The sequence below is a fragment of the Glycine soja genome, chromosome 4 (assembly GCF_004193775.1).
Source record: "Glycine soja cultivar W05 chromosome 4, ASM419377v2, whole genome shotgun sequence".
Lineage (NCBI taxonomy): Eukaryota > Viridiplantae > Streptophyta > Magnoliopsida > Fabales > Fabaceae > Glycine > Glycine soja.
The window spans coordinates 47,779,073-47,797,700 of record NC_041005.1 but is presented as its reverse complement, the minus strand read 5'-3'; the positions used below and the strand labels follow the sequence as shown (position 1 = coordinate 47,797,700).

Here is an 18,628-nt window from a genome sequence, read left to right as displayed (position 1 = left end):
TTTATTTATTTTTCTTTATATTTAATACATTGTCATAGTATTTGACATTACTTTATTTTTATACTAAGAAATGAATATTTTATTACATATTGTTTTTTCAAATATATACATAAACACTAAATTTTGGTTTAAATATAGGATATTAATAATAATAGTGAAAAAAGAAATAGAAAACAACATATAAACAGCGAATTAACGATGCAGAGATAGGAAAAGAAAGAAAAAGTGGATGATAAGAAAAAATGAAAGGGAAAAATAAAATAAAATCCAATAGATAAAGTCTGAAATTTTTTGGACAACATAATCTTAGAAAGTGGAAGAGATTGAAAAGAAGAGAATCTGGATAACGATTCAGGAACACCTTCTAACTTCGATTCATCCTATGAATGAGGATGAATCATTGAAATTCAACCCAACAAACCTCAAACCAAATCCTTAAAATTTGCAAAATATAATAATGGCTTTGAGAAGTTGCTCTACCCTTTTACGCAGCACTTTCTTCCACCAACACCCTCAAGCTTCCAGAACCTTTGTCTCAATCTTGTTCCCCAGATCAACTTCACCCACTTGCATTCATGAATCCCACAAAGACATACACTTAGCACCTTCTTTCAGCAAGAGGAGCATTCTTCTCACAACGTTTCTGTGGGGTCAGGGTATGTTGTTGCCAAATGCCCGTGATGCATTGTTGTTGGCTCAAGAATTGGAGCTTCAGAGATACACGGATTCCGATGAAGGTTTCACTCTTCTTACACCCTCTTCTTGGACTAAGGTAAACTAAACTACTCCCTTTTTGGTTCAAACTAGTATATTGACTTGTGCACTCTGCAATGTTGATTATGCATTTTCGGATGTACTAAAATGACTTGTAAACATAGAAATAGGTTAATATATCCATAATTCATCCATATAGTTTATGGCTATTATATACTAAGCAGTTGGATATATGTGTCACTTTATCTGCTTAAGTGTGCCTTCCAAGAGTGTAATTCACTAGAAATTGTTAGGTGGTTTTGGATTATTATGGTTACTAATCTCTATATAACACATACTCGGGCTGCTATTAATTCTTTATGATAAGTTACAAAACTTGAATACTTGTCATGTAGAAATTGGTGGAGACCGATGAATAAGACAACAATGAACATAAAATCCTTAAAACATAAAGAGTAATGATAGCCCATTTTCGTTTTTGCTGCATAACCATTCTGTTTGGAATGTTTCCATTCATATTTAAGTGCAAATACATGACAACCCATCATGACACTCATACATACTGTCACCAAAAGACATGCAACCACTAACTTACAAGTGCAGTTTTGCCCAAAATAGAAGCCAACATAAACCCACTAATAGGAACATTACTTAGTGACCCAAGTAAGCAAGCTGAACAATTAAACATCATTACAACAGTAAACAAGAAAAGTTTTACAGTCATAAATTTAACAGAGACCATAGAGATATGGAAGTCCAAGATTACCTGATAATTTCTAGTGATTCACACAGTTAGAGAGTTAGCAAAATAGATGCTTGTTGCAAGTTGGAATTGATTGTTATATTATAGTATTTAATTAATAATATAAGATAGTATTTCAATATCAATAATAATGTAACTACAAACATCAACTAGACAGTGAGGAAAATAAAGGAAAAAGTGAGGAAAAATGACGTGAAACTGGCATCCCTTGATTTTTGACTAAAGTGTCTACCTGACTACCCCGAAGACAAAATTAGCATATCATGAATAATTGTATTTTTTTCTCCTAAAAGAAAGTCTTTGCTAATGTGGTTAACAGGTTGATAAAGCAGGGGCAACTGTGTTGTTTCAAGAGGCAGATATGGGAAGTAACAATATTGGGGTTGTGGTAAACCCAGTTCGTCTTAAGACCCTTGAAGAATTTGGGACTCCTCAGTTCGTTGCTGATAAACTTTTACAAGCAGAAAGACGTAAGGTAAAGTTGAGCATTTGGTTGTGAGTTGTGACCTTTTAGAAGAATTCTACAACATTAAAAAGTCCAGGACCACAAATGATGGAAAAAGGAGCTAAAATTCTCGTTAGCATTTGTTAGATCCTTTGTTGCATTTTTAAAACAATTTCAAAGTTAACAATGCTGTATGCATAGTGTATACTGTATAGATACAAAGAGATAAGCAAAGCTGGAGTTATGTGCTGACTTTAAGCGAACATTTCTGTTACTTTTATGACAAAAAATGACCATTCCATATTCAGAGAGCATTTAACATAGAGCTTAATGAGTTAAATTCATATTTGTGAGAAGTCGAGCATTTCATATTTTCATATTCATATAGTACTTCAAATCCCAACATGTACCTTGATTGCTCATAGTAATACATGGCTGTGTTCTTAGAATTAGTGGATAGATATCAAATATCTATGTGATTGTATTATGTATTAACTTCTATTAGTTATTGCCTTGACATTCAGGAAAGTACAAAGGAGGTCGAGTTGATTACAGTAGCAGAAAGATCAGGGGAGGGAGGGTTACAGATTTATGAATTTGAATACAAGGTTGATAGTACCCGGGGAGGGATGAAGAGGATATTTTCTGCAGCTTTTGTAGCCTCAAAGAAGCTCTATCTTCTAAATATTGTTCACTCTGATAAACTAGAGATTCCTCTTGACCCAAATAAGAGAATGATTTTAGAACAAGTTCTTCATTCCTTTGATGCAGCAGCTTAAACTGTGGTATAAAAAAATCCGGTTCTTCTGATTTTTTTATTCTTTCTTGAGTTTTGATTTGATTCCTAAGTTATGGATAATGACTTATGTTCAAATCCTTACATTGAAAGTCACCATTGTCAAGCTGACTGAAAATTTGAAGTGAATATTACACTAATGCTAGTGTTACCACCGTACTTGTAACCGGCATAATACTTCAACATGATATTTAGTTAAAAGGGAAAAACAGAAGAATGCTTGTGTACTAGTGTATATTTATAGACAGGTGATCTATTAGTTTTTTATTTTTATTTTTCTTGGGGTAGATGAACTGCCATTTACGTATTCGGGTGGTGATTTTCCAAATTAATTATTTCCTAGGTGAATGCTCATATGTGACAAACTGACAATACTTGCAATTGTTTTTGCTGTGCATATAGTTATCTCTTTGAAGTCTTATTTCTGCGCTAGCACAATAACACTCAATATATATAGTGGTTGAGCCCCCCTTCCATGCTTCCATTTTCTTCAATGGTTATCTGAGAAAAATAAAGTATATAGTTATGCAGTGAATTTCAAATTTATGGATACTAACACAGTAACATTCTTGGTCAATATATTGTTAAGTCCTGCTATTATAGTCGGAATTTTGGATTGCCCAGGAATTCATCATGACTCACGAGTACTAAATTTCTAGTCAATAGATAGTTATGCGTTTCAAGTTAATCTTGTCCTTTCTCGTGACAGATTTTGATGATCACTTCTTGTATATGTATCATGATGGTTGGTTTAAAGGCTTCCTTTGACCAGAAGTTTGTAGGTTCTACAAGCTGCTTCTACTTTTTCTTAGATGTAGATATAAACATCACGATAGCCCCTTGAGAAATCATGTTGTTAATAATCTACTTTTCTCTAATGTAAAAAAATAAAAATGGCACAACATTTTATAGAAGAAATCTACTGCTTCGGGTATATGGAATCTGATTTCTGACACAAACTAACCAAATTTTCAGGCCGAAGGTTTGCTTTTAAAATTAGACTGAGAGGAATTAAGTCAACGAATTATTTGTCATTTATTTGAGATTAAAGTATTTCTCCTTACATCCAACTGAATTGTGTCATAATCTTGTATGCATGTTTTGCAACCCAACACACGTAGTTGAGTGGAGTGTTTTTACGGGAGTAAAGTACTAAATTAGTTCTTCACTTTTGGAGGTGTTATCAATTTGGTCTTTGAGATTTAAAAAATATCAAAATGATCATTGACTTTACATTTTGTTTGTCACGTTAGTCCCTGTCGTTAGTAGTCTCCTAGCACCGTTAGTAAATATGTGATGTGGCACGTAAGTACCACTTGGACGCACACGTGAAACTTTCACATTAGTTACTTGTATTTGTCACGTAAGGAGAGACTAAATTGACATTAAAGGGACTAAAATGACATAATTTAGGTGATCATCTTTTTTCCCAAAATATTAAAACCCTAACGGCTACTTTAACATTCACGTTTTCATTCCATTTTTTCTCCCACTCATACTCTCATCCAATTCTTATTCTTCTCCTATTCATCTTTCTCCATCTTTGTAGTTCTTCTTCTATTATTTTGTGGTCTACCATATCTGCTAATTCAAGCACAAGGGGGAATATCACGTCAAACCGTTTTTGCTATTATCGTAGAAGAGTTACCATTCGAACAGCAAGGACGACAAGAAATAATGAGAAACTGTTTTATGCTTGTTCATTACCACAAGTAAATAATGTTAATGGTGTTTTTTGTATTCTAATTTCTATGCAAGATTGAACATGGGTATTTTATGTTGTGTACCAAGATGCAGATTGATGTAATTTCTTTTCGTGGGTTGATGAAGACATTGATGTTGGTGCAATTGAAATAGGTAGAATAAAACCAATACCAGACTTTGATCTAAGGTTGAGACTGAAGATTCTGGAAAGAGAAGTTAGGATGTTAACATATTGTGTAGTTGTAGGGTTTGTAGTGGTGGTATTTTTAATTTTATCATGTAATCATAAGTAGAGAATATGATATTATAATTTGTTATCCATTGTAGTAGTGTTTCATGTTAAAGTAGCCGTTAGAGTTTTAACATTTTGGGGAAAAAGATGATCACCTAAATTATGTCATTTTAGTCCCTATAATGTCAATTTAGTTCCTCCTTACCTGACAAGTTTCACGTGTGCGGGTGACACTTAACGTGTCACATCACACATTTACTAATGGTGTTAGGAGACTACTAACGGTAGGAACTAATTTGACAAACGAAATGTAAAATGGAGGATCATTTTGACATTTTTTAAATCTCAGAGACCAAATTGACAACGCCTCCAAAAGTGAGGGACTAATTTGATACTTTACTCGTTTTTATCAATACATAACATACTTTTCATGAGGCATTTTTTTTATAAATTAAATTTTATTAAAAATTACAAAATCACTAAAAGAAGTAGTATGACTTACATATATGATTTTCTATAAATTTCACCTAACAATAAAAACTATATTTAATAGAGTTGTTATGCTGGATAATATTTTTCTCAGAAGAATACGTGATATAAAAGCAACCTGTACTAGTACTAATAGGGAACATGAGAACATGACGAATGGATATGTTCTTGATCCTCCCTAGAGTTCAACACTTTTTTTTAATTAAATTCCATCTGTATCTTTTTGTGTCCACTTCCCTCTGAAATGGTCAACGAAGGCAAAGTCCAACAATGGAAATCACATCCATCAATTAATATATTTCAAACATAGATGCAATAAATCAATCCTATTCATCATTGTATCATTAATATAATACACAAAGCGACAAATGACACACAATTCTTTATTTGAAACTAACCAATTACTACGTTGGCTTATTATAAGAAACTCTACACATGCATTTACTTTTCAAGTTGCAAGAGAAAGCAACGCAAAAAAAATAAAAAAATTGAAGGTTTGAATCCGTTTTCTCTTTCATAGTGTGAGAGAAAACACTGACGCATGAGTTGAAAAAGAAGCACGAAACATATTGCTTGTCCTTGTTACTTGCCACGAAAGACCATTCAAATATTGCAACTATGAAGATTGAATCTTTCAACTGAAATATTAGTGGGACTAGTCCAATATTATACATTGCTTGCAATCTTTGTTGGTTATATTTATGAGGTTTCTGAACTCTGAAGTAAGGTTTTTTCTTTTTCTTTTTTCTTATTTTTCATATTACGTTGGGAACTCCTCAACAGAAGCCTGGTTCTTTGGGGAGTGAAAGCAGCTTTGCGCTAGTGACAGGAAACACAACTATGGATTCAGCAGAGAAGAGGCTCAATGAGCTTGGTTACAAGCAAGAACTGAGAAGAGAAATGGTATTTTTTATTTTATTTTTTTTATATATTTTTGCCATCTTGTGTTTGATGGAGCTGATTCTTGATCCTAGTTTTCTTTAGTTAAATCTGTTTAGCTTTTCGATTTATGGTGCAGACTTTGTTTAAGACTCTGGCAATATCATTTTCCACAATGACCCTTTTCACTGGAATTACACCTCTCTATGGTTCTAGTCTTCAATATGCAGGCCCTGCAACTCTTGTTTGGGGGTGGATAGTGGTTTCTTTCTTCACTTGGTTTGTTGGGATTGCAATGGCTGAGATATGCTCATCCTTCCCGGTTTGTCTCTTCTCACAAAATTGATTTGTACAACTTGTTTGTAGTGGCAGCACTTCCAGGCTTTGTTAATTATAGAATGTCGTAACATTTTTATTGTTAAAGATATTCTGAATTGTTGTGCTATTCTGAATTTGTTTCAATCTTGAAAAAAGAAAATATGCGTTTTTAATTATAAAATATAGAGTCATTAATAGCCGTTTTGACCAATGGGAGTTGGGTCTAGTAGAAGGGGTTAGTTTGTTGTAATATGGCGAACCAAGGTTCAAAGCTTAACTGGAAAAGGTGTCTATAATTTAGTGTCCAACAATGTTTTTTATAGGACTGACTTTGAAATAGGATATCTGTGAAGGGGAAAAAACATTTTGCATAGAGGAAAATGGACATCATAAAAGTACTTGATTATGCAGAACTAACTTTGACTTCCAATTCAATCTAACAGACGACTGGTTCTCTGTACTTTTGGGCTGCCCATTTAGCTGGTCCAAAATGGGGACCATTTTCTTCATGGTGCTGTGCTTGGCTTGAGACCATAGGGCTTATAGCTGGGATAGGGACTCAGGTAATATGGTGAAACTTCTATTTTCTAGTCAATATTTTCAGAGAATGTTTACATGGTATAACCCATGCTTTTCATGGTTGGAAAAGGCATATGCAGGTTCACAAACGTTGCAGAGTATAATCCTACTCTCAACTGGCACAAATAAAGGTGGAGGATACTTCGCTCCAAAATGGCTATTCTTATGTATGTATATTGGCCTCACTGTTATATGGGCAGCACTAAACACATTTGCATTGGAAGTGATTGCTTTGATCGATATAGTTTCAATATGGTGGCAGGTACTATTACTTCCTTGTATACACTTTTAACTGCCATAGGATGGCCTAAGCTGTCTTATTCTGTTAGTAAAAGAACAGAAGTGAGTAAGGGGTGTTAATTGGTTTTGATTCACTCAATAACCCAAAAAAATGTTGCACTTTCTTAAAAAAATTATCTACTTTCGATTTCTTATTCATTTCTCTTAGGGCAATGGTTAACAATTTTCATATTTTTTTTTATTTATATGCACTATATGATGATGTTTTGGAAAAAGGAAAAGGTAATCACAAAGAATTTAACTCAAACCCCTCTATAATTTTTAAAATAAAAATAAAATCAAACTGAATGAATCAAACCAAACCAAAATGTTCTTGATCAGGTTTGTCTGGTATGGATTTGGTACAAAAGAAGAAGAAAATTGCAAAACAAAAACAAACTAATTCAATCCATTGGCTTAGTTTAAATTTTTTTATTTCCTAAAACTGAATCAAGCCAATTCGTGGACACCCTTAGAAGTGAGAGAGAAAGTTGTATTAGTTTATTTTGATTAAACACAAACACTCATAGATCTGCATATGGTATAACTAATAAGTGTAAATTTCTGTAAATAATATCCTGAAAATTTCATGATATGCTCAACAATTTTTAAGGTTTTTGGGTGATTAGGAAGTAACACATTAATTTATTCTGTGTCAGGTTATTGGTGGAATTGTGATAGTCATAATGTTACCTCTGGTAGCACTGACTACAAAATCTGCTTCATTTGTATTCACACACTTAGAATTGGCCCCTGAATCAACAGGAGTATCAAGCAAACCATATGCAGTCATTCTATCATTTCTTGTCAGCCAGTATTCTCTCTATGGCTATGATGCTGCAGCACATTTAACTGAAGAAACCAAAGGTGCAGACAAGAACGGGCCTATTGCAATACTAGGTAGTATTGGGATCATTACAGTATTTGGATGGGCTTACATCTTGGCACTTACATTCAGCATTCAGGTAAACATATGTAAATCTAAGTTACTAATAAAAATCTTGAAGATATAACCAAGCAATAAGCACCTCTTTTGGTTTTTGTTCCCAAGGAAAATGATTTTATGATCCAATGGATGATAGTAAGTTAGTAACACCACTTCTCAACTCTGATGCAGGATTTTGGTTACCTTTATGATCCAAACAATGAGACTGCTGGAGCATTTGTTCCAGCACAAATACTCTATGATGCATTCCATGGGAGATATCACAATTCTGCTGGAGCAATCATTCTACTATTTGTCATTTGGGGTTCATTCTTTTTTGGTGGGCTTTCAATTACTACAAGTGCTGCCAGAGTGGTAAGCACAGAATCTTTTTTATTTTTGCTCTTTTTGGTCATTAGGTTCGGCAAAGTGGTGTATATCTTTTATGAAAAGGAAATAGTAGATTATCCAACATTTAGCTTTGATTACATGTTACTAAAGGCTTGAAAAGTAATGGGGTTCTGTATGCTTGTGTCTGAACCGAAAAGATATTAGGAGAATAATGACTCCTTACGCTATGGTGTATCGCAAACAATTTTCAGGTTTATGCTTTGTCTAGAGACAAGGGAGTTCCTTTTTCACACTTATGGCGGCAACTGCACCCAAAGTACAAGGTTCCTTCAAATGCAGTGTGGCTCTGTGCTGCAATCTGCATTCTTCTTGGTCTCCCAATTTTGAAGGTCAATGTAGTCTTCACTGCAATAACTTCAATATGTACTATTGGATGGGTTGGTGGTTATGCAGTTCCTATCTTTGCAAGGCTTGTGATGTCTGAGAAGAACTTCAAGCCCGGGCCATTTTATTTAGGCAAAGCAAGAAGACCAGTCTGTCTGGTGGCATTCCTATGGATTTGTTACACATGTTCTGTATTCCTTTTGCCAACTCTGTACCCAATTACTTGGGATACTTTCAATTATGCACCAGTTGCTTTGGGGGTAGGTTTGGGTCTAATAATGCTTTGGTGGCTTTTAGATGCTAGAAAATGGTTCACAGGGCCAGTTAGGAATATTGATATTCAAAATGGCAAAGTCTAACTTTTATAAGTTTAAAGAAGGAATAATTGGTGGAATATCATTTATCTTTTTTTCCTGTGTTGATCTGACTTCAATGTTCTATTCTATGGTGAACAATATTGTTGGAATCTCCATGCCATCATTCAATTAAAAAAGGTAAGAAGGATAACTGATTTGTTTTTGTCACACTTCTTGTAAGCATTTAAGTAAAATACTGATTAGATCAAGCCATAAGCACACTAGTTATTTTGCAAACAAGTAGTTCATAGGCATATTACAGATTACAGAGTCAAGCTTATTTATTGATTTCATTTAAAATTACTAAGGAATTACTTCTCCATCCAGAAACGGGTTAAAGTGGTGTGAAAACGTCTTCACCTTTGCTTTGAGTTCCCTCAGTCCTCTTAAATCTTCCATCCATATACTGTAACTTGAGTTCTTAGCAAGAACATCTTCAGACACCTCCTTATTATCAATAAGTTCCATAGCATACTTCTCAAATTTCTCAATGTTATCCCACAGCACAGCCAACTTTGTTGTGTCACTCTCACTTCTAACACTATTCAGCCAGTCCCTTGCTTCCTCCACCCTTGCCCAAAAGCATGAATCTTGGGTCAAACTTGCAAACTTGCTCCTCCTCTCATTATTTTCTTCGGTGTTGCCCATTGCATCCTTCCACCACCTATCAAAAATCTCATACCTCTTCTCTCTGCCATGCTGTATGTAATGCCCCTTGGTTGTGTGCATCCCCTTCCCATAATATTCCGCAATATCTAGTGGCTCAACCAATAGTTTGTAGAAATGTGAAGCATTGACCCATTTAGCCCGCACCGCCACATCATGAGGCAGCTCATTTCTCTCCCACATTTCAATCACATTGTTCCAAAATCTGGCAAGTTTGTGACGATTCATGTTGACTTTCATAGCCATTTTTGAAGTGCTCCTTCTCCTCTTGAATAAGTCGTAGTATCCCATTTGATCAACTTGCTGGTGACACCAAGCTTTGTACCATTCTATTTCGGTCCTATAAGGCACAAACTTTGATAATGTAATTGATAAGTTAGCAGCATTCTTGGTTGGTGAAGGACCCATCCTCCTTGTCATCTTAAGGCACTCCTTGGCAGGTTCGATTGCCGATTCCTATATATAGTAGAATGAAAGTAATTTGTTTAGTAAAATGTCTACTTCCAGTGGAAATTATGAATCATGTGTAGCTAATAATAATATTACTGTTAGTGAGAAGACAAAGTTACTCATTCCACATTCTCAATCCATGTTCAATAAATTGGCATTTTGGTGTTTGCGTGAAAAAGATAAGAGTGGAAGAAATATCACATAGTGGCTGAGAAATCATTGTAAGACGTAAGTCCTAGACCACCACGTGTCTATGGTCTCAGCCAATCTTCACGTGACATATATAGTCAAGTTTTTCAATTTATGAGAAAGAATATAAAACTCGACTATGTATCACGTAGAGATTAGCGGGATCCATGATAGTTTAAGATCACGCAATAATTTCTCCATAGTGAAGTGACAAGATAGTGCATTTACCTGGTTACCCAAACCTGAAGATTGAACCGACAATTCAAGTCCTGCTTCATAGCTTGAATCAGGAATATTCCCCTGCACGGAATTGTTCTGGTTCAAGAATTGTAATGACAAATTCTTAACATAGTCTCCATACTTTAGATGGTCCTCAATACTACAAGCTGGGGAAACTGATGCAAACATCAAATGCAACATCTTTATAACAGAAGTTGCACAATCCACACACACTGCTCCATCTGATGAAACAAAAAGGTAGCTCCCAAATGGGTGAAACAAAACAGGTGCAGACCCTTCTTCATCTTGTGTGGCTGCATCCAAGTGACTCATCACAAAGTTGAACAGCTCTTTCTGTTGGTCAGAAATTGGAACTGCAAGCTTCCCAAAGCCTGGAGCAGTCATGGACAGTTGCCAAAACTGAAGCAGGAAGTTTATTTGAGCAGTGTAAGGTGTTATGGGAGCAAAGAGAAGCCTTGGCATTATGTCATGCTTTGAGACCACGTGACAGAAGTTACCACCCCATCTTTCTCTGAGAATGGCACGTGAGAAAGAGCCATTCCCTAGCATGGGGGAACCGAATGTGATGCACAAGACTGACACAGAAATAGAGGAATATGTCTGGTGGAGGTAAGATAGTAGCCAAAGAGCACATAGAGAGGCTGTGGCTCCTCCAATGGAGTGGCCAGTTAGGACAATTGATTTGGTCTTGGAATTTCCCATGAGTGCCAACATCTGCATGGTAATACTATAGTTAGTTAGGAATAATATTAAGATTCTAGGAAAACATATGTAAGGAACAATAACAAAAAAAAAAAAAACACTGTTTCAAGGTTGTAATATGGATTATTAAATTGATGAATAAAATGATTTAGATTTTATATGGTCTTAAACTGAACTGAAGAAGCCGCCGGAATTGTGAAAATGAAATACTTTTCTTCCAGTTATAGGATAGGGGTGCTAAAATCTAATTCAATCCATTAAACTCGTTAAGGAAAGAATCTGTAAGTAAAAAATTGAAAACAACTGAATTTTTTTATTCGGTCTGGATTAATTTTTAAATCTTATTTTAAAAAATTATGAAGTAAACCGATCCGAACTGCATCTCTTACAATATTACTATTACTATATTTTTTCCATGAGGCTAAATTGTGTATGCTCCACAGTTTTTTCTTATACTACTAGCCAATTAAAATCAGGGTGAATATGACTTGTAAGATTTTTATTATAAAAGTCGAACAAATATATAATAAAATAATTTATAATATTTTATTCAACTTTTATAATAAATTTCTAGGATATATGTAAAATTAATTTTTAAAGTAACATAATCAATTTTGTTAAGCGTTTTATTTAATTGATAATTAAGACACTTTATTTGAGACATCAATAATCTTCGATAAGTTTTTTAGTAGTATAAAAAAAATATTAGTTTTAGCATTAAATATTTTTCCAATTCACCAATGATGTTAATTTCTCTATTCAACACTTATTATTTTAAGTACACAGTAGAATAATTATTCATTTTTTATTTTAATATAATTACATGTGCATGTATTTGAATTCTAAATTGTTAAAAGAGCATTACAAAATATTGATGTATGTTGCAAAAAAAAAAAACTCTGATTAACGTTCTTTATTCAATTAATGATTTAAACACTCTATTCAAAATTATAAAAAAAACGGTATACCAGATGATAAATTAATATAAATGATTTGTTTCCGGTTTTCCCAAGTCAATGGTAGTGATTTGTTCCTATTAATATACACACATTATATAATGATGATGAAGATATTAAATAAGAATAATGGATGGTGTATAATTTCTTCATTGACTCTGAAAATCTATCCCACTTGGAATCTTTCGTCAATAGCATTATCTACTTGATGGCGGAGGCAAATAATTGCTTCAAAATTGGAATATTATTATTGGAGACTATCTCATTAATGGCTTGGTTGGTAAATATAGCCAAAAATGACACTGAGAGCTTTTTAAGGGGACCCATGTTTGGCACGAGCTTATGGCCTTTAATTAGCCCGAGAGCACTTCACACGGCAAAAATCTTCTTTGCTTTTTGTACCCTACTTTATATTTAGAGTTAAATAAAAGGACAAAGAAATTCAAGAAATTTTCTCAAATAAAACAACGACTGACGCGACCAATCCATGATACTATCCGACACAAGAGGTAAACATTTTCAAGCTGAAGAAGACTCAAGTCCAAGTCTTTCTTCTTTTTCTTCTTCTTCATAAACTTGATTGATTCCAAACTAAATGATGATAACAAACGGACGATTAGTCGCATTGATTAATTACCTAGGACGTTTAATTGAGTTTGGAGTTGCGGATCATCCACCCATCTTGTAAAATCTAAAATATATTGTAAAATGAATGTTGCAAAATAGCAAAAACTAGTGTAACTAGTTAGTTTGATGAATGGTGACATAGTTACTAAAGTAGTTTTACGATAGTAGTATACTAGTGTCTTTTAACTCTATCTCCTATTAATTGTGATAAATAACAAAAAAAAAAATTAAGGTTCTTCAAAATAAATTGAATAAACAATGGATAGTGGAAATTTCTTTAAATTTTTCTATCATGTTCCATATATTTTTCTTTGCATTATTCTTGCTTAGTCAGTCTCACTTTCACCACGGCTTAACTACCACACAAAAAAAGGGAGATATTGTACCGGGGAAATTTGTGTGAAAGCGATGGGAAGAATGATGATTAATAGTGTAATATTTATCATGTCAATCTTAGCTTTTGGCTTTTCTTTTGAAAAATGTGAATGGATACTTTTTAGAGTGTATAAGTAGAATGAAAAGGGAGACAGAAAAAGTAAAATATGATAAATAATGTGATAGAAAATAAAGAGAAATTATTGTACAATAATAACTCCTTTTCTTTTTTTGAGAGAAAACTCCTTTTCTTTTCAACTTTAATCTTGAATTTTAAACTTCAATTTGATTGTTCTCTTTAAGATTGACTTCTTATTCTATTAATAAACTCGGTATAGTATAGTTCTGAAAATTGAAGAGTGACACGACCCCCACCAATCTCGTCACGTAAGCCGTCAATATATATAGAGTGCTATTTTAATTTATTTTTTTACGTGAACAACCACGCACAGAACCCTCTCCCACAAAAATCAGGAAAATGTTGGTATACGCCCCCATCTTGGAGTGCAAGCATGAGAAAGAACAAGAGATGACAAATAAATTAAAATGGTAAATATAATAAGTGATACAATACTAGAAAAATAAAGTGTATAAATATAATTATTCAAAAGAAAAACCCAGTGATCACTATTTGTTTATCATAAGAAAGGAAGAAGGATGAACCAGAAAATCACAGAAAAGAGACCAAAAGAAAGAAAAAGTAACAAAATGATGTGATAACTTTGAAACAAAATAAAAAAAGGCATAAAAAAAGATAAAAAGATATTGAGTACATGAATATTATGAGAAATAGACTTTGCATGGTAAGTAAATTTTTGTTGACTTTTATTGATTGATAATATAAAACTAATTTATAGTGATAGTGAATCAATATTAAATTTTATTATCATTGCAGGAAAAAATATTACTTAATGATGCATTGAATGTTATGCAATATTTCAATTAGGTTCTACTATTTATTTAGTGTATATAATTGCCTCTTTTAAATTTTAGTTTTTATACAGAAAAAAACTTGAAGTTTTACTCTTTATATAACTTTTTGTAGCACTTCATTGCTGACAAATTTTTTTATATATAGTAGATTTATATTCTCAGAAAGTGTTTTTTTGTGTTAACAACAATGACTAAATGTCTGTGTAAAATTTAAAACTTACAATTTTTCGTTTGAGCTACCTTATATACCTTTGGATAACTTTTGCACTTTTAATGAGTTCCAAAGGTAGGTTTAAAAAAAAAATACAAAAGTATTCTTTTTCAAAAATACCTTCTATGCATAACAGTTATCGAAACATACTCTTTTGGCCTTTTGATTGTATTCATTTCTGTTTATGATACTGATTATACGAATAAAATCGTGCTTTAATTTTCTATATGTTACTGTATTATTTAGTTTAACTTCTTAGGGATTCTTTTAACATGATATAAATTCGCACATGTTACATACAGTACGTGTTATTGGTTTATCAAAACACAAAACATACACACAAGAACAAGCTTCGCAAATAGATCAGAGACAACACGATGCCAAAGACATTAACAAAAAATAAGAATATACTTCTTTCTATTTGGAAATTTATACTAATTTCTTTGGAGGTGTAAAATTTACAAAAATAAAAAAAAAATTGTTTCTCCAAACAAAATCTTCTACACACACTTGTAAGGAAGAGTTAGGAATTAACAAACCTGTTTTTGAAATGGTTCGAAAAAGGTGGACAAGAGATTCAGCATCCCAGCATGCACCATCACAGGTTCATCGCCTTCCTTGTTGCGACGCCGCGCCGAGAACAGTGGCACGTCGCCGATGCTTTCCAACGCCACCAAGTTTCTGCAGATAGAGTCCGATCCCGCCGCCATTTCTACGCCGGGGAAAGCGACGTACACCACACCGCCGCCACCGTGCTGCTCAGTCATGAAACTCCTCGGCGCGGTGGCGGCCACGGTGGTGCACAGCCGCCATGACTCTGACAACAGCGGCGTCGACGCCAGGAGCGTTGCCAGCATATCGCTGGTCTCGAATCTGGCACGTATCATTCAAAATTATTAACGACATATATAAGCCTGATTAATTAGCGTGACTTTGTTTATTCTTCGAAAGTCTTAAGTTATTGTTGATTTTGGAGTCTAGAGTTGTTTTCTTTTTTTTTCTTTCGGTGATTTGAATTGGGTGGAAAATTATTACTCGAATGAATATATCGGAGTATAAGTGGGAGGTGAACTCCCACGAATTAAAAAAGTTGAGTATGATTGATGAGTGATGAGAGTGAGAACTTACGGTGAAGCTTCGTCGGCAACCATGGAAGAGTGATATTAATTCTTCCTTTTTCTTCTGTTGAAGTCTTCCGTGGGAGACTAAGGTTTAAAAGAATAGAGAACTCATGGGATAATAAGCTTTTGAATGAGTGATACTCTTTTTATACAAAATTTTGTCAAAATTCTATTTTTGGTACCCTAGTTTATTTCTAATTTCGGATTTAGTCCCTCTATAATTTAATTTACAAATTTGGTCTCCCAATTTTATAAATCCCTACAAAATTGATCCTGGAAGTCTGATTTGAACGTTGACGGTTAACCTCAGACGTTGACTACCACGTGTCAACGTCTGAGTGTAAAGACTTCATTTTTTTAGGTAAAATTATACTTTTGGTCCCCTAGTTTTACTATAATTTCGATTTTGGTCACCTTATAATTTAATTCACACATTTGGTCCCTCAGTTTTCTAAATCCCTTTATAAATTCAGTCAAGTTTCATTACTGGATAAGTTGTATTTCAAATTTCAAACAAAAATATCATTGTCATACATAGGCTACTCAAGCAGTCGTATACACATCATATTGCATGGGGAAGCAAAAAAATAAAAAAAAAAGAGGGAGTTATTACTGTTAAAGTAAGAGATCTGAAAATTTCAGACCCAGGTTGAAATTCATGCGCCACTTTTCCAAGTTGAACAACCCCGGAAGTGGGAAAGAGACCAAGAGTGATTTTTCTCTGGGTTCCAAGTGAGTGAAAAACTTGCGATGAAAAAGAAGTGCGAGATTTATCAAGACTTATCATGTCTCTAGTATTAGTGGCTAAACCATTCAAAAGACCAATTTTGCAAGAACAATTTATAAAGAGATTTATAAAACTGGGGGACCAAATGTGCGAATTAAATTATAGGGGGACCAAAATCGTAATTTGAGTAAAACTAAGGGATCAAAAGTGTAATTTTACCTACAAAAAATGAAGTCTTTACGGGGAATCACTTAGGCGTTGACACGTGGCATTAACACGTGGCAGTCAACGTCTGAGGTTAACGGTCAACGTCCAAATTAGGCTTCGAGGACCAATTTTGCATAAATTTATAAAATTGAGGGACCAAATTTGTGAATTAAATTATAGGAGGACCAAATCTGTAATTAGAGATAAAGTGGGGACCAATTTTACAATTTTGTCCAAAATTTTTATATTACTTTATAGGAGCAAATAATCACTTTAGTATCTCATAAAAATCCTGCAAGATAAAATTAACCACTAACAATTTATTGGTTTGGCTAATTGAGCCAAGGGAAAAATGAACCCTATATTCAACGTTCAAAATAGAATTTTAACAATTATCTTGTTTTAAATTTTAACGTTAATGTAATTACTATTATATTTAATGTTTAGTGCTTTCGTTCTCATGAAGCTAAAATTCCATATATAACACACATAGTACATGTCATACTTTTTTTCACAAACTTTTTTGTCATTTTTATTTTATTTGTTTTGCAACATACGTATAGTATTTTTTTAAATAAAATTTTGATTATAATTGTTTAATAAAAATTATAAATAAATACTATAATTATCAAATTATACATAAGATTATGAAAATTGAAAAATTGAAATTATAATAACATTTTGATTATGACGTACATGTCATATTATTTATTACTTTAATAGATAAATAATTAAATTATAATTATTAATTAAAAGTTAATAATTAGAATTATACTAAAATGTATAAATATATGTAATAAAATATAAAAAAAACATTAAATCTTAATAAAAAATTAATTAATTATAAAAACTATACTCTTTATTCACTTTAGATAAATAGTTTTTCATTCATTTTAAAATTATAAAAAATAATTTTAATATATTAATCTGAATTAAATATACAAAATTAACTTTAAAAATCCAACACCTGACAATTTTAAGAGCCAAAGTAATAATTTACTCAGGAATAATTCTTAAAAATACTCTTATTTAATAATAACCCAAAAACTCATTCTCATTCAAAATGATTATTCAAATTTATATTATAAGAGTAGATTTTACTAAAATAGAAACCAAATTCTTAGTGGTTAAAATTTAGAAACTAAGTTCAAATTTAACATCTAAAAATAATTAGAAGTTAAGTAATCACAACTACAAAAAGCAGATTCTACATCGGTCAAACTAAGCTATCTACGTCGGGCCTCTCACCGTCTTTGTTACAGATGTCGTTGTAAGTCGACAACAACGACATCGGTCAGCCCCACCACCGTCTTTGTAATGTCAGAAGACAACGTCAGTGCGCGATTAACAATAGTCGTTATATAACATAAGTCAACGACGTACTTACCAGAGCACCGTCGTTGTTCGGATTGATTTTAACGTCGGGTGTGAAGGGGGCCCATCGTTGTTTCAGAAATCCATAAAAACGGGTGGAAGATGCACCCGTTGTCGCTTTTTAAAATTTCAACATCGGGGTCACGTACACCTGTCGTTGTTGAAGGAAGCTATAAAGACGTGTCGTTCCACGACCGTCGTTGTTGGAGGAAGGTATAAAGACGGGTCGTGGAACGACCGTCGTTGCTGGAGAACGCTATAAAGACGGGTCTCCTAACGACCGTCGTTGTTGTAGTTGCCCTGCTCACAAAATTTGGGTTATACCATTCACGCAGAAAGTATAATTATATTAGGAAATAAACTAAAATAAACTATATTAGGAAATAAACTAAAATAAACATAAAGTGTAATTTGGGTTATACCAATTTATCCATTAGTTGCAAGATTAGCTTATTTTTACATGAAATTCCCTGAAAATCACAAAATGCAGTTAATCTAATTGCAGTATAATGTCAACAAGATATCCAGGAAGCAAAACACCCAACAGAACATGTTATAAAATTTCATACGTGATGAGAGAGCAGTATATCAACAATCTTCAATAGATCTTCAATATATCAACAAGCACATCAGCCT

At 33.3% G+C, this 18,628-nt stretch overlaps 3 protein-coding genes across 4 annotated transcripts; 2 read left to right on the top strand and 1 right to left on the bottom strand.

The window, feature by feature from the left end:
* The first annotated feature begins 288 nt into the window (after positions 1-288).
* On the top strand, positions 289-3,137 carry LOC114410068 (psbP domain-containing protein 2, chloroplastic-like). Its single transcript, XM_028373823.1, has 3 exons — positions 289-772; positions 1,797-1,952; positions 2,447-3,137. The coding sequence occupies exons 1-3, from the start codon at positions 458-460 to the stop codon at positions 2,699-2,701; spliced, it is 726 nt and encodes a 241-aa protein (XP_028229624.1). The 5' UTR covers positions 289-457; the 3' UTR covers positions 2,702-3,137.
* Positions 3,138-5,666: 2,529 nt separating this feature from the next.
* Positions 5,667-9,330, top strand: LOC114410067 (amino-acid permease BAT1 homolog). 2 transcript variants are annotated; one of them, XM_028373822.1, is made up of 8 exons: positions 5,667-5,792; positions 5,927-6,046; positions 6,162-6,344; positions 6,784-6,903; positions 6,990-7,181; positions 7,858-8,163; positions 8,316-8,498; positions 8,726-9,330. In XM_028373822.1, exons 2-8 carry the CDS (start codon positions 5,984-5,986, stop codon positions 9,215-9,217), a joined length of 1,539 nt encoding a protein of 512 aa, XP_028229623.1. In that variant the 5' UTR covers positions 5,667-5,792; positions 5,927-5,983; the 3' UTR covers positions 9,218-9,330. The 2 variants fall into 2 exon arrangements, with proteins under 2 accessions (XP_028229623.1, XP_028229622.1); XM_028373821.1 differs by lacking the exon at positions 5,667-5,792 and having other exon boundaries at positions 5,810-6,046.
* A 61-nt stretch (positions 9,331-9,391) lies between these two features.
* LOC114410066 (lipase-like PAD4) lies at positions 9,392-15,804 on the bottom strand. Its single transcript, XM_028373820.1, has 4 exons — positions 15,692-15,804; positions 15,103-15,436; positions 10,748-11,473; positions 9,392-10,336 (listed from the first exon to the last, which is right to left on the bottom strand). Exons 1-4 carry the CDS (start codon positions 15,712-15,714, stop codon positions 9,518-9,520), a joined length of 1,902 nt encoding a protein of 633 aa, XP_028229621.1. The 5' UTR covers positions 15,715-15,804; the 3' UTR covers positions 9,392-9,517.
* Between the last annotated feature and the right edge of the window lie 2,824 nt (positions 15,805-18,628).

Excerpts from the sequence above, each read along its gene's own strand:
- LOC114410067 (XM_028373822.1), top strand. The coding sequence starts at position 5,984 with ATGGATTCAGCAGAGAAGAGGCTCAATGAGCTTGGTTACAAGCAAGAA. Across the intron at positions 6,345-6,783 it reads AGATATGCTCATCCTTCCCG|ACGACTGGTTCTCTGTACTT; the intron begins GTTTGTCTCTTC and ends TCAATCTAACAG. Across the intron at positions 6,904-6,989 it reads TAGCTGGGATAGGGACTCAG|GCATATGCAGGTTCACAAAC; the intron begins GTAATATGGTGA and ends TGGTTGGAAAAG.
- LOC114410068 (XM_028373823.1), top strand. The coding sequence starts at position 458 with ATGGCTTTGAGAAGTTGCTCTACCCTTTTACGCAGCACTTTCTTCCAC. Across the intron at positions 773-1,796 it reads CACCCTCTTCTTGGACTAAG|GTTGATAAAGCAGGGGCAAC; the intron begins GTAAACTAAACT and ends TGTGGTTAACAG. Across the intron at positions 1,953-2,446 it reads TACAAGCAGAAAGACGTAAG|GAAAGTACAAAGGAGGTCGA; the intron begins GTAAAGTTGAGC and ends CTTGACATTCAG.
- LOC114410066 (XM_028373820.1), bottom strand. The coding sequence starts at position 15,714 with ATGGTTGCCGACGAAGCTTCACC. Across the intron at positions 15,437-15,691 it reads GTTGCCGACGAAGCTTCACC|ATTCGAGACCAGCGATATGC; the intron begins GTAAGTTCTCAC and ends GATACGTGCCAG. Across the intron at positions 11,474-15,102 it reads TCGAACCATTTCAAAAACAG|ATGTTGGCACTCATGGGAAA; the intron begins GTTTGTTAATTC and ends ATTACCATGCAG.